Here is a 13,380-nt window from a genome sequence, read left to right as displayed (position 1 = left end):
GAAACGCCACAATGGCTGAACTGTGTTACGTGAACTACCGATGCAGGTGTAGATAAGCTACTGTGAGCGTAGGAACAGATGCACTCTGACTGCACGTAGCCTCCCCAGACACCCCAAAACGTCATGTAATTCCCAACAACCCTGAGGGGAGACGTATCTAGCATGGGAGCAGGCCGTGCAAGCCGCAACCTTTTCTCTTTAAGTTTTTCTCTCCACAGAATATTAAATTCGGCTGGGGCCTTTAAATGCTCATAAAATGCCTGGGCTGCCTCGCTAAAATACTATTTCAGATTTCAAGTAATTTTAAGTTCATTTTAATTTGCGAAATGCAGTTGTCTGTGTCAGTTCTGTGCAAATAGTTTCCATCAGTTCGTCCCATTCATAACGATCTGCAGAGACCCGCTGTGAGAACGAGAGCATGAGATGCAGGGCACTATCGCATTGATTGATCGACAGCGTATTGAACAAATCAGTGATAATTGGATCCAATGTTTTATTTATTTGTTTTAATTTATGTACAGTCGTTTATTCAGCTCACCCTCATTTTTTAGGAGACATTGCCACCCTTGCCTACTCTGATAAATCACAGCTGCTGGAGATAGATTTTAGAGTGGTGGTTTTCTTTTATGTTATTTGTTGATGCAACTCTGCTATTGACTTTTTTTTATCACATTGAACACATTACAAAACATTTCACTATTGACGAATCCCCGACAACTCTACCTGGACTCAAAATTTCACAGTTTCACAACAGAGTACACGCGAGAAGTGATACGAAATATGAAAACAAATGCATGATCATATGTTATGCATTTCAGAATATGTTGTGTATGTTTTTAATCATATATTTTATTGGTTACAATTTGAAAAAGTACCTATTGAAAAATCTACCTATTTGCTCACCTGACTGTCCAAGAGAATTGGCAATTTCTCTCCAACTCTTCTCTTTCTCCACCCGGTTGTGCTACAGTTCAGAGGAAACATCAAATAGACACTGGTGCTCCTGCCAAAGTTCCACAAATGTTTCCTCCATTTCTTCGGTCCAATGAGACTTTCTTGATACCGCAGCCATGCTAGATGATGTTCTGTTACAGGTACGTCAGGACTCCTCCCACTGAAACATGCCGTGCCCTGTTTCTTGCTCTCTCATTGGCTGTAGGTCAATGCTGCTGTTGTATTCAGTCAAAACATATTTCACATTGCGCTATTGCGATATTTAACAACCTAGATATCTCGCTGACATCGGCGACATGTTGGCGCTTCTCTCAGATTGCGTCTTTGATAGTTCATACATTGCTGATTTGCGTATGATGGCGATCTCCACAAAACTGTCAGCAAGCGAAAATCGGGCTTAAAATTGTGTCATTAAGTATCACATGGATTTCAATATACGACAGTGTTCCGTACTTCAGTACAAAATACTGTATTGGACAGAGTTGTATATTTTACAAAGCTTTAAATCACAGTTTTCAGTATTTTACAAAGCTTTAAATCACAGTGTTCAATATTTTAAAAAGATTTGAATTGCACAGTGTTCAGTATTTTACAAAGATTTGACAAACAGTTTATTATTTACCAATGTTTTGTATTGGACAGAGTTGTTGGACACTATTGCTAAGTAGCATGCAGAGCTCAGCATCAGACAGAGTTTAATATTGGACAACGCTGATTGTCATACAGAGTTCAGAATCAGGTAGAGTTCAATACTGGACAAAGGTCTATTTTACTGAAGAGACAGAGCCATAGAGTGCCTTCATCCCTGTGTTTTTACTTTTTTCTGAATATGCTTTTTGTAAAAACAAAACAAAGCACTCGGGCTATTGCAAAAGAGGCCTCAATATGACAAGGGGACATTGGGACTGTGTTTGTGTTCAAATGCATTCTGTATTTATTAGAAGTAAAACTGTTAGTAGGGTCCTGCATTTATGCAAGTAATTGTTGGACTGGGCTTTGGGAGTTTAGCTGTAAGGCGTCTTTGTGTGTGTGTGTGTGTGTGCACATGCTTTTGTTTTGCTGTCCCCATGAGACCTTTTTTTGGACTGCACAACTCAAGATCATTATTTGATAGAATGCATGTGTGTGTGTGCACGAGTGCGTGTGTGTGCATGTGTGTGTGTGTGTGTGTGTGCGTGCGTGCGCGTGTGTGAAGTAATTGTTATTGTATGGTACTGCTGTGCATTTGTATGCATGATTTGTCTTTTCCTCAGTCTACCAGTGTTTCTGAGGCTGTGTAACTTTTCCTGTGTTAAAGTACTTTCTACTATCCTAGTTAAAAATGTAAATGTAAAAACTATAAGTAGGGTACTGGTAGGCTAATTTACTTAAACTATAAACAATGTGTCTCTGTGGCACTATGAAAATTCCTGTTTTGAGCAACCCGTCCAGGCTGACAACATTTACTCAACCAGTGGCATAAGTTGGGGACGGGACTATCTGTTTGTCTAAACAACAGCATACATGGGGCATTTGGAAGGCTGTTTTAAAGCAAAGTTTATTTTTGCTATTCTTTTCGTTGGTGCTAGTGGTGGAGAAATGATATAAGGAAATCAAAGATATGCCAATATACTGTATGTAAAACATGTATTTGAAATATATGTTCATTTGAGTTTTTAACTGGAATTATGTACATGTTGGCAATTTATATTTCAAAATGCTACAAAAATGGCCATTTTCATACATGTTAAATATTTAGCAAGTCAGTTAACTCGGTGGCCATCTTTGGAATGCACCCGGGCAACTATTTTTCTATGTAGACAAGCGGCATTACAGTGCAGCTCCTATCTACTTGTAAGAGGAAAGACCGAAATCTCCAAAATGATTGGTCAAGATTATGATCAAAGAAGGTTTTTCATACCAGCAGTAAAATCTGATTACACCTCATGATACTAGTGTGCTTTTTTACCTCAGATTACGCAAAAAAAAAATTCCGGCTTGTATAACTAATGGGCATGCGCTTCCTTGAGTTGATTGACAGGCAATATCTGTATCTAAAAGGTGATTAGATCTTTTAATGTTAGGGCGGGGATTTCTTTCTACATCTGTTGACCGTTGGGCATCCCAATTTCTTCTATATATATATATATGTATATATACTTGCAAATGTAATATAAATTGTCATGCTATCATCCAACAACAAAAAAGTTGGGACAGTATGGAAAATGCTAATAAAATCAAAAGCTTATGTTTTACTTTGTGTTTTTTTTTTTTTTTTTTGTAAATATACAATCAATTCAAATCAGAGATTTTAACAGGCTGCAAAAAAGTTGAATTTAAGACTAATAACAATCTGACGAGTTGAAAAAACAAGGTGATGTGAAACAAGTGCAAAAATGGTTCGAGGCTCGCCAATCCGCCTACAGATACATAAGCAAATAATCCAGCACTTTGAGAACAATGTTCCCCCAAGTCAAGGTGGAAGGATTTTAGGCATTTCTCCTTCTAATGTGCACAATATAGTTAAAAGATTCAAAGAATTTCAAATCTCAGTGCGTAAAGAGCAAGTCCTAAAATGACTTCTGAATGCATGTGATCTCAGATCTTTCAGACATCACTATCTAAAAAAATGTCATAGGTCTGTAATGGATATAATGGCATGGTTATTATCTAAAATAATTTAATTTCAAATAAATGTTTCATATCCTTTTATTTATTAATTTGACACTTACTCTTGGGATAGGCTGCATAAAGAGGATTCATATTACAAAATTAACACCAACAGAACTCTGATGAAAACCGGAGGTGGATTTCAGCTGTTTTGTCTTTTATTTCTTCTCACATAATTACATAATGTCAATTCAAATCAATATGTCCATTTGTATATTTATTTGCTTAGTAGCCATGTAATAAGGGGTATAATGTACAGTCAGCTGGTTGTTATTGCAAAGTAATCCCCTTAAGGGTGATCAGGACCCAGATGAGAGTATTGGCTTTACAAAGCTGTAACTAATATATTACTAAAATATTCTATTAAAGACAGCTGTACCCCCTGTTCAAAAGTGAATTTATTATCTATTCAAGTTCTAGGTTTGTTTTGCATTTATTTGGTGGTATTCAAGTTTATTTAAATGCTGTATGTTAAGACAGTAATTATGACTAATTAGTATTGTTTTTACTAACTTGTTACTAATAATTTGCTAAAATCTTCAAATTAGATTAATCTTAATTGGCACATTTGACTCTAAATTGAAACACGCAAGTTGTTAATTTGTTTGACATTTATTCGTGATTACATTATTTGCAGTAAACTTAAAAATGTTCAGACAGTTTTATTGTAATTGAAACATGCAAAAGTAACGTCATGTTACACTTGTAACCTCCATTCCCCGAGGGAAGGAATAAGACGTTGTGTCGAATGAAGTGACACAAGGGGTCTTCCTGGGATGCCAAACGTACCTCTAAACCTGAGAAAAGGCCAATGTCAAGTCGGCAGACAGAATTTGCATGCCCCGCCCAGGACATACAGGTATAAAGGGAAGCGGGGCAGCGTGAGCCAGTCAGGATTTTGCACTGAGGAGCCGAAAATTTACAGTGGTAGGTCTAGTGCTGTGGCAGGAGGGACACAACGTCTCATTCCTTCCCTCGGGGAACGGAAGTTACAACAGTAACCATGATAACCATGAGTCCCATATAAAAACTTGCACCTGTCTTGTCGAGACAGGTGCAAGCAGGCTACTGCGTGCTAGAGGCAACTGTGTCGGCTGCACGTAGCCCTCCCCAATGCCCCCAAAGAGTTGTCACATACAGACCGGACTCGAAGAGAGCGAGGCACCTGAGCACTGACTGAGCGCGCTCGTTGGTGAGACGCGCTGTTACTGAGACAAAGTCTAACTCCATGCAGAGAAAAGAGATGCTCTGAACCGGGACGAGCTTGCTCTTTTCCCAGTTGACCTTAAGCCCTAGACGGCTGAGATAGTTGAGTATGCGGATGCCCACTTCCCTTAGGGGGGCAAAAGCAAATGAAAGTAATGAAAACAGGGATTCTCTCCCGGCCCTCCACCGGGGGACAGAGTGGTCTTGGTAGCAGTTCCGGTGCAAACATCTCGCCCGTCTCAGGAGCGCTTCAGATCTTTCCTGGTCCTGGACGGGGTCTTGGAGACGGGGGGACGTACGCCGCCTGCGAGGTGCTCGACGCTGGGGCTGAGATCTGGGCCCAGGTTGAGGCGGAGCTGCCTGTTGTTTGGTCGCAGGGGGACACCCTCGGCTAGCAGGCGGGGCGCACTGGTTGGGCGGCACCATGGCATGATGTGAGAAATCGCCTCCGTCTGCTTCTTCTCCACCAAGAACTGCTGGGAGAAGTCATCGAAGGTGTCGCCGAAGAGGCCGAGCTGGGAGACGGGGGCGTTGAGAAATCGTGACTTGACAACGTTGCGCATCTCGACCATGTTCAGGCAGAGGTAGCGTTATCCCCATATCGCCTTCATCGCCAGCTGGGTCGTCCTCAATCCCGTGGGAAGGAGCGATGCAGGGGGCGGCTGAAGTGGCATTCACCTTGAGGAAGGAGAGCCATGAGCCGCAACGCTGTCATGGTCATGTTCATGTTCCGCAATGAGTACATAAGCCATCCACGAATGCCGCCTCAATGTGATCGCTGCCCAGGCACACGAGGCAGCGTCTGTGGCCGTTAGTCTTGGAGAGAAATCAACCGTATCCAGGAACAACACGGGGCGGAAAGGCATCTTGAAACAGACGCGTCCTAAAAGGACGTTCAACACCGCTGTGTATTGCTCTTTTGTGAGTGGAAAACTCAAACTCTTTTAGAGAAATCAAAACTCTTTCAGGAGGAGAACACTCTTTTAACAGTGAAAAGTGCTGTCGAAGCGCCCAGGGGCGTAGACTGCACAGCGTGCAGAGAGAGAGAACGCTGACAGTGGTGAGTGAAACAGTGGTGAAATTCAGCTTGCTCTTGCACAACCGTTCGGCTCTGAAGAAAAATTCTGACTGGCACTCGCACTCGGACAAGGCATGCAAATTCGGTCTGCCAACTTGAAATTGGCCTTTTCTCAGGTTCAGAGGTATGTTTGGCATCCCAGGAAGTCCCCTTGTGTCACTTAATTTGACTCAACGTCGAGTGAGTGACAGAAGGGGAACAATTTAGTAAAACCATATATATAATTCAATAAACTTAAAATACCACCCAATAAGTGCAAAACAAAAATAAACATATCTTGAATAGGAATCTTGACTTATTAAAGAAGTAGTAGGCAGTACACAGTGTATACTCTGCAGTATTCAGTATGTACAGAAGTAGCTAGTATTTCATTCCGATTATAGTCTTGGAGTGTGCCATATGTGTCAGCTTTTAAAGTCATACTTTTTTTTCTGTAAAGAGCACACAACCTTTAAGATTTGGTTCCTGCAAGCAGTGTAGTATGAGGCATGCACATGATGGGGTGTTTTTGATCACATCGCCTTTGATCAGAAAATCTGGGCACGTATTTGCAAAACGTCTGCCTTCTCTTCTTTTTCGTTTTTGCTTTTTCACCGTACAGATTTCATTGTGTAACACACACCAACAGCTAAGTTCCTAGCCAATCACAATACAGCTCAAGTTCAGTGTCAGTTTAATACCATTGTGCATTTGTATTGCCAAAGCCATTTATTTTGGCTTGCAGTGGCCCCGAAAAGTATTTACATTTTGTGCATTTGGCAGATGCTTTTATCCAAAGCGACTTACAAAGCCCTTATTACAGGGTCAATCCCCCCGGAGCAACCTGGAGTTAAGTGCCTTGCTCAAGGACACAATGGTGTTGGCTGTGGGGATCGAACCAACAACCTTCTGTTTACCAGTTCAGTGCTTTAGCCCACTATGCCACCACCACTCCATATTTGGTCGACCGATATATCGATTATCGCAGAGGATCAATTTTCCCATTTGCCTGCTTGCATGTAAAGGGTCGCCTGAGACATGTTAATGACCAATCACAGTTAGTTTTGTTGTTACGTGCATCGTGTTATTACAATAACAGTCCGGTGTGCAACACAGTGTCATTTAAACGGTCCGCGTATCAGAGCTGTGGCAGATGCGTTTGAGCTTATATTGTTAAAGTGTTCACCTGTTTCACTCTCCCTCTTTTAGCAAATATAGCTAAATATCACCTGCTTTCATATTGTGTTATCTAATGCCATTGCATTCACTCATTTTTAGAGTAGCTCATGTGTCCAAATAATTTTTTTAACCACTGTATTTCTCTTCTCTTGTTTACTGTCTTTCTCTGGCATTCATCTCTTTGTTTTTGTCTTTCTGTATTCCTCTCTTATCCTGTGCTGTTCTTTCTTTCTCTTGTCATCCCTCTGTCGTCCTGTCTCATGCACTCATTCTATCCCTGAGTTTGTTTTGAGTTGGAGATAGTGGGTAAGTATATTTAGTCTGAATATACTCTACTGTTTGCACACCAGAGAGAGAGAGAGAGCAATGAAAAGAGAGAGGAATATAAGTCTATACTTTTTGCCTTATTTTAAGAGAACTTTTTCGTTATCCATTGTTGTTATAGTAACTTATGACTTTTCTTTCTCACCCCCCTTTTGTCTTTCTGTCCGTTTATTACTGTCTCCGTCTCTCGATCAATGTCTCTTGCATAATCTCTCAAAAATAACTGTGACAGAATGGGAAAAGATGTGGTGGGAATGTCCTTCTTTTATTCATGTCAGCTGATTCCGATAGACAGAGAGAAAGAGACTTTTGTAGCCAAACCTTTTACTGCACGGCAAAAGGTCTAGTCCACATTGCAGCTTTTCACTGGCCAAGAACTGCCCATTTAGAGAAGAAGAGACCATCTGACTGACAAGTAAATCGACCAACCACTGTTCATTTTGTTTTGTTGTTTTGTGTGAAATTTAGGGATGTTTTTTATTTAAACTAGATGATACCTCCACACTAATACCCTGCTGAAAATAAATAAATACATAAAAAATAGCTTATACCAACCTAAGCTGGTTTGCTGGTCTGAACTGGTCTACCAGCTTGGCCAAGCTGGTCTGGTTTGCTGGTTTTAGAGGGTTTTAAGGCACTTTGTCAGCTGCTAGGTTATTTTGGGTGGTTGCTAAGGTTTTTCTAGGGTGTTGCCTGGTAGTTATTCAAGTGTTGGGTGGTTGCAAGGGTGTTGTTAAGTAGTTGATGGGGTGTTACTATGTGGGTGCAATGGTGTTCTGGGTGGTTGTTAAGTTGCGCATATCATCTCGCCTCCTCCTTCCCGGGTTTCGGCACCAGTGTATAGCAGTTCAATGGGAAGGAGGAGGCGAGAACCGGCTTGACAATATAAATAATATTTTAATGAGAATCTTAAAAGACAACATAAACACACACATGCGGACATGTCCATAAACGATCGGCGGCCGCCCAAGTGATAGCCTATTTAGGACTGCCAAGACAGATTTAATGATAATCTCGCAAACAGCTAAAGGCTTCTCATCTGCACTTTCGCACAAGTGTAATGAGTTTGCGATCATGATCTACTCTTCTTTCTGGTGCACGTGTGCAACAGCTGGGCTTCCCTCGATATTGTGGAGCGCAGACCACAAAATGTGACCAATTTCAATTTCGAATCTCTCAAAGAGTAGGCAGTCCTGACAAGCCAAACAGCACTGAGGAGGAAAAGAGCAACACTGTGTGCTATGCACTCATTTATTTTTTTTCATTACACATCATCACCTTATGTTATATTTTGACAAAATGTTATAATTTCATATGAAATAATCTAAAGACCTCATTTTATATCAATAGTGGCAGTTGTAGTTAAAGCTTGAAGATGTGTTTGAGCTAGTATTTATTTTTTCCATAAATACTATAATTTATTATTATTGTTACAATTATTTATGTCTATCTACACTGACCTAACCATGGAAATGAGGAGCCTTTCCTCCTGTGTAATATGTATGTTCTGTTTGAATTATGTTTGAGATTAGGAAACAAACGGGATATTAATGGGCTCATATAAGTAAATATGCTCTTCAATTTTTAAAAGGGGGAAAGAAAATTTCCTGTATTTGTTGACGTCAACAACAAAAATAATGTCTCTTGATGCATGTCCTTGTACTTGAAAACCATGAACAAAACTATGCAACATAAAAGGAAATGCAACCCAGGATACATTAAATACAGCTTACTTTTTTAGGTTACAGGGTACAGACAGGAGCAGTCTGGAGCTGTCATACAGAATATGTTCATTGTTAACAATCATAGGACATTACTTTAAAAGCTCACACAGCTGATGTTATTTTTCATTTAGTAGTTAAGTTAATGCTACATTAACATGAAAACTAACATGCTTTAGCTATATAACATGTTACACTTACATGCCATTTTTTATCATGTTTATAGCTTTATTATTTATTCTATTTATTTTCAAAAGGGAGACTTTTTTTACACATTCTTCAATTAAAAAAATTGTTTCAATTATAATAAAGCTTCTGTTTTCACTCCCTTAAGGGTTATTGTAACTGATAATAATAATTGTGTAATACCATATACCATGATACCATGAAACTTATTTGTTTTTGATGTGGTTATTGTACTGTGAAAATCTCATACCTTTGCTAAGGTGTAGCTATAAGTTTGCTAGGGTGTTTTGGGTGCTTGCAAGCGTGTTGTTAGGTAGTTGCTAGAGGGTAGCTATGTGGTTGCTTGGGTGTTCTGGGTCGTTTGCTATGGATTTTTTTGGGTAGTTGCTAGGATGATGCTATGTGGTTGATAGGATGTTCTAGGTGGTTGCTGACAAGTGGTTGCTAGAGTGTTGTTTTGTGGTTGCAAGGGAATTGCTAGAATTGCTATGTGGTTTATTGGATGTTCAGGGTGGTTGCTAAGGTTGTTACTAGGATGTTTTGTGTGGTTGCAAGGGTGTTGTAAGGTGGTTGCTTTGGTGTTGCTATGTGGTTTATCAGGCGATCTGGGTGGTTGCTGTAAAGTTGTTGCTAGGGTGATTAGGGTGTTTTCCGGAAACTGCTAGAAGGTTGCTAGGGTGATCTGGGTGGTTGCTAGGGTTGTTTTGAGTCTAAGAGATCTTTTTTCTTGTTTTACTGTCTTCCAAGCAAAATCATAAGTGACAAGTTACAGCTTACAAACCATACAATTTGAAGTATCATTTATGTCCATAATAGAAACCGTGAGGTTTACTTTATTATGTATAATTATTATACTTAGGGTTATGGGTATCTTCTTACACTGAGAAATACAAATAAAAAAAACTGCTTCAGTATAATAAATCTAATGCCAAATAGCATCAACAATCACATTTGTATCTTTTTCTTTAAGTGGGTCTGGAGCAGCAGTGTGAGTTGACCTGTCGGCCCATCGGTTATCGTTTCTATGTCCGGCAGGCGGAGAGGGTACGAGATGGAACTCCGTGTGCTAATAACACACCCAATGACGTGTGTGTGGGAGGACGCTGTCTGGTGAGAAACACACTCCTCAAATACACTCAGAAAATGTATACATGGACCCTAGATACATGGAAACATTTTTAATCTTTAGAATCTGCAATCCTGATGTTTGAGAACAGCTACACTGACAAAATTCGGCTCTGTTGATCACGCTTTTATGTGTTTACAGTGGCCCCAAAAAGTATTTGTACAGGTATTTTTATATTCAAAAATGTCATGCTCATTTTATTGCACTTAAATATTTTTACCAATACTCTTTGTCTCCATATCTCTCTCTCAGATTGAGGGTTGTGACGGTGTGTTGGGCTCCGAGTTGGTTCGGGATCGCTGTGGTGTGTGTGGAGGTGGAGACGGAACCTGCAAGCGCATCACCGGAAGTTTCCTGAACACAAGTGTTCCTCTGGGTTACCACAAAATCCTTGACATCCCACCTGGAGCTACGGCTATTAACATCACAGAGAGAAGAGCCAGTCCAAACTACCTGGGTACTAACTTTGTGAATTTTGTGCACTTTAATAGGGACCGCAATAAAATTCCCACAATAATTGTAAAACCGGAAAAACTTGCATAGTGAGAAACAGCTAATAAGTAATTTATAGTCTTATGTCATGTTTAATGAATAGCTCACCTAAAAATGAATGTGTGACCTTCCATCATTTTAGGTTGGATTGAAACAATAAAGAGATTTATGAGACTTTGAAAGACCAAATTTCATGTTTTTCCAAAAGAAATCCATTCCAACCAAAGACCCATTTTGATCGTGCGCACCACATATTCTGTCATTATTTACTCACCCTCATGTCATTTGAATACCATATGAATTTCACTCTTCTGTTAAACATAGATGGAGTGACTTAGCAGAACGTCCTAGCTGCTCTTATCCATATAATAAAAGTGAACTGAGGCTATCAAGCTCCAAATATGCAAACAAAACAAAAAAGCACCATAACAGGATCATTAAAGTGTTTAATATGACTCTTGCACTATATTCCAAGTTATCTAAAGCCATAAAATACCTTTGTGTCATGAACAGACTGAAATATAGATTGTAATTCACTGAAAATCATCCCTTCCACTGTAACTCTCAAATCACTTTCGCTGGAGAGTACATTTTTCTGTTGAAATTTCAGTATCTTCCTGACACAAAAATATTATATTGCTTCAGAATTATATTGCTTATATGGCAAAAAGTATATAGATTAATTTTATGCAGCTTTTTTGTAGCTTGACAGCCCCAGTCCCTATTCACTTTCATTGTATGGAAGACAAAATTGTGAATATTCTTCAAAATTTCTCCTTCTGTGTTCAACAGAAGAAAGAAAGTCAAATGGGTTCGGAACGTCATGAGGGTGAGTAAATAATAGCAGAATTTTAATTTCATAAATTGTTTGAAAATTCTAGAGGGTGTCTGGCAGGAGTAGATTAAGTTTGCAGTAATTATAGTATGAACAACAGAAGTTTCTTGGAAGCTCCTACAATGACGTGAAACATGACATTTGTGAAACATGACCGCCTTGTGTAAACTTTAGACCTGGGTTTCTTCCTAACTGCTGGGGTGAGATTAGCATGAATTCACCATTGTTCTGCGGAGAAAGTCCTGCTCACGGAGACCAAAGCAAAGCACTGAGCACCTGCCAAACAGAAAGAAAGAATGTTAGTGCAGAAAGTCTTGTTTAAATTCATCACAGCTGCTGTGGGTCACTCTTGCAGGTTCCAGGCTCTGTTCAAACATTTATCAGTGATAATGTTCCATGCTTTCAGCAAATCATTCTTTACGGATTGTGCGTTTGGGGCATGGATGAGTCAACGGGATGCTGATATTGCATTCGGCTTTAATAGTAGCCTGAACATGACTCAGGAATGCACATACTCATGGCTGTTGGCCTTATGTGCTAAGTGTTTGGGTGATCTCTTTGGGTTTAGTGTACTAGGCAATGCAAGGCATGTTTTCTTAAGTGAATATGACCCTGAGTCAGAGTCATGGACATGTCTGTGTTTGTTTCTCCATACCCACAGGTCCATTTCTGTGTGTGTGTGTGTGTGTGTGTGTGTGTGTGTGTGTGTGTGTGTGTGTGTGTGTGTGTGTGTGTGTGTGTGTGTGTGTGCCTTGGAGGCACACTGATATAGCAGATGAAACAGCTACAGTACAGGGTTATCTAAACTTTTTACACATTATATATATTTTCCTCAAACTTCATTCTGCACTGGCTTTGTCTGTTCTCTCTTCAGCTCATTTTGGCTCTCAGTGATTCTGTCTGTCCCAGTTGTTTTTCTCCGGAGTTGTTAATGGAGTCTTTTATATTTTATTTAATCATCAACTTTCTCCAAAATTCCTTTTAAGTTTAAAATAAACATGAATGCTAAATAGTTGACAACGATGAAATTCATGTGGTTAGCATAGCTGAGAGAATTTGGTCTTGGACAAATGCAGCTTTTTACTGGCCAAGAACCGCCCACTTAGACAGGAAGAGACCATCTGACTGACAAGTAAATCGAACTATAAATGTGACATTTAGGGATGGTTTTATTTAAACTAGATGACTAATAACCTGCTGGACAAAAAACAGCTTAAACCAGCCTAAGCTGGTTTGCTGGTCTTAACTGGTCCACCACCTTGGCCAAGTTGGTCTGGTTTGCTGGTTTTGGTGGGTTTTAAGGCACTTTGTCAGCTGCTAGGTTAAGGTTTTTTGATTTCAGACTTTGGTATCTCAGCAAGTCTAAGCACAGTTTTCTTGTTTTAAGCATAAACCTTTCTAAATGTAGTTTAAAATCTTGTATCATTCTGCTTCTCAAGTATTTTCTTTTCTCTTGTTTTAAGGATGGTTAGATATTTTTTTAAAATACTAAGCAAGAAAAAATATTTTTTTTGCTGATTGAGACTAGAGTAGTGACAGGCCGATATATTGGCCAGGCCCATTGATTAGCCTATATTTGTTCATTTTGATACTATCACATCAGCCAATAGAACACATGTTTTGTTTTCAAAAATGTCATGAATTTTTAATG

The 13,380-nt window shown here is 39.6% G+C and overlaps 1 protein-coding gene across 1 annotated transcript in view; it reads left to right on the top strand.

Moving 5' to 3' along the window:
* The window catches only part of LOC127658097 (ADAMTS-like protein 4), a 60,360-nt gene that overhangs the window by 31,820 nt on the left and 15,160 nt on the right, over nucleotides 1-13,380 (top strand). The window contains exons 6-7 of the mRNA XM_052147196.1: nucleotides 10,247-10,386; nucleotides 10,655-10,859. Of these exons, the coding sequence (XP_052003156.1) occupies nucleotides 10,247-10,386; nucleotides 10,655-10,859 (345 nt within the window). The remainder of the gene's footprint in view (nucleotides 1-10,246; nucleotides 10,387-10,654; nucleotides 10,860-13,380) is intronic.

The sequence above is a fragment of the Xyrauchen texanus genome, chromosome 17, assembly GCF_025860055.1.
Source record: "Xyrauchen texanus isolate HMW12.3.18 chromosome 17, RBS_HiC_50CHRs, whole genome shotgun sequence".
Taxonomy (NCBI): Eukaryota; Metazoa; Chordata; class Actinopteri; order Cypriniformes; family Catostomidae; genus Xyrauchen; species Xyrauchen texanus.
The sequence above is the reverse complement of the archived record's forward strand: the minus strand, read 5'-3'. Positions and strand labels throughout refer to the sequence as shown.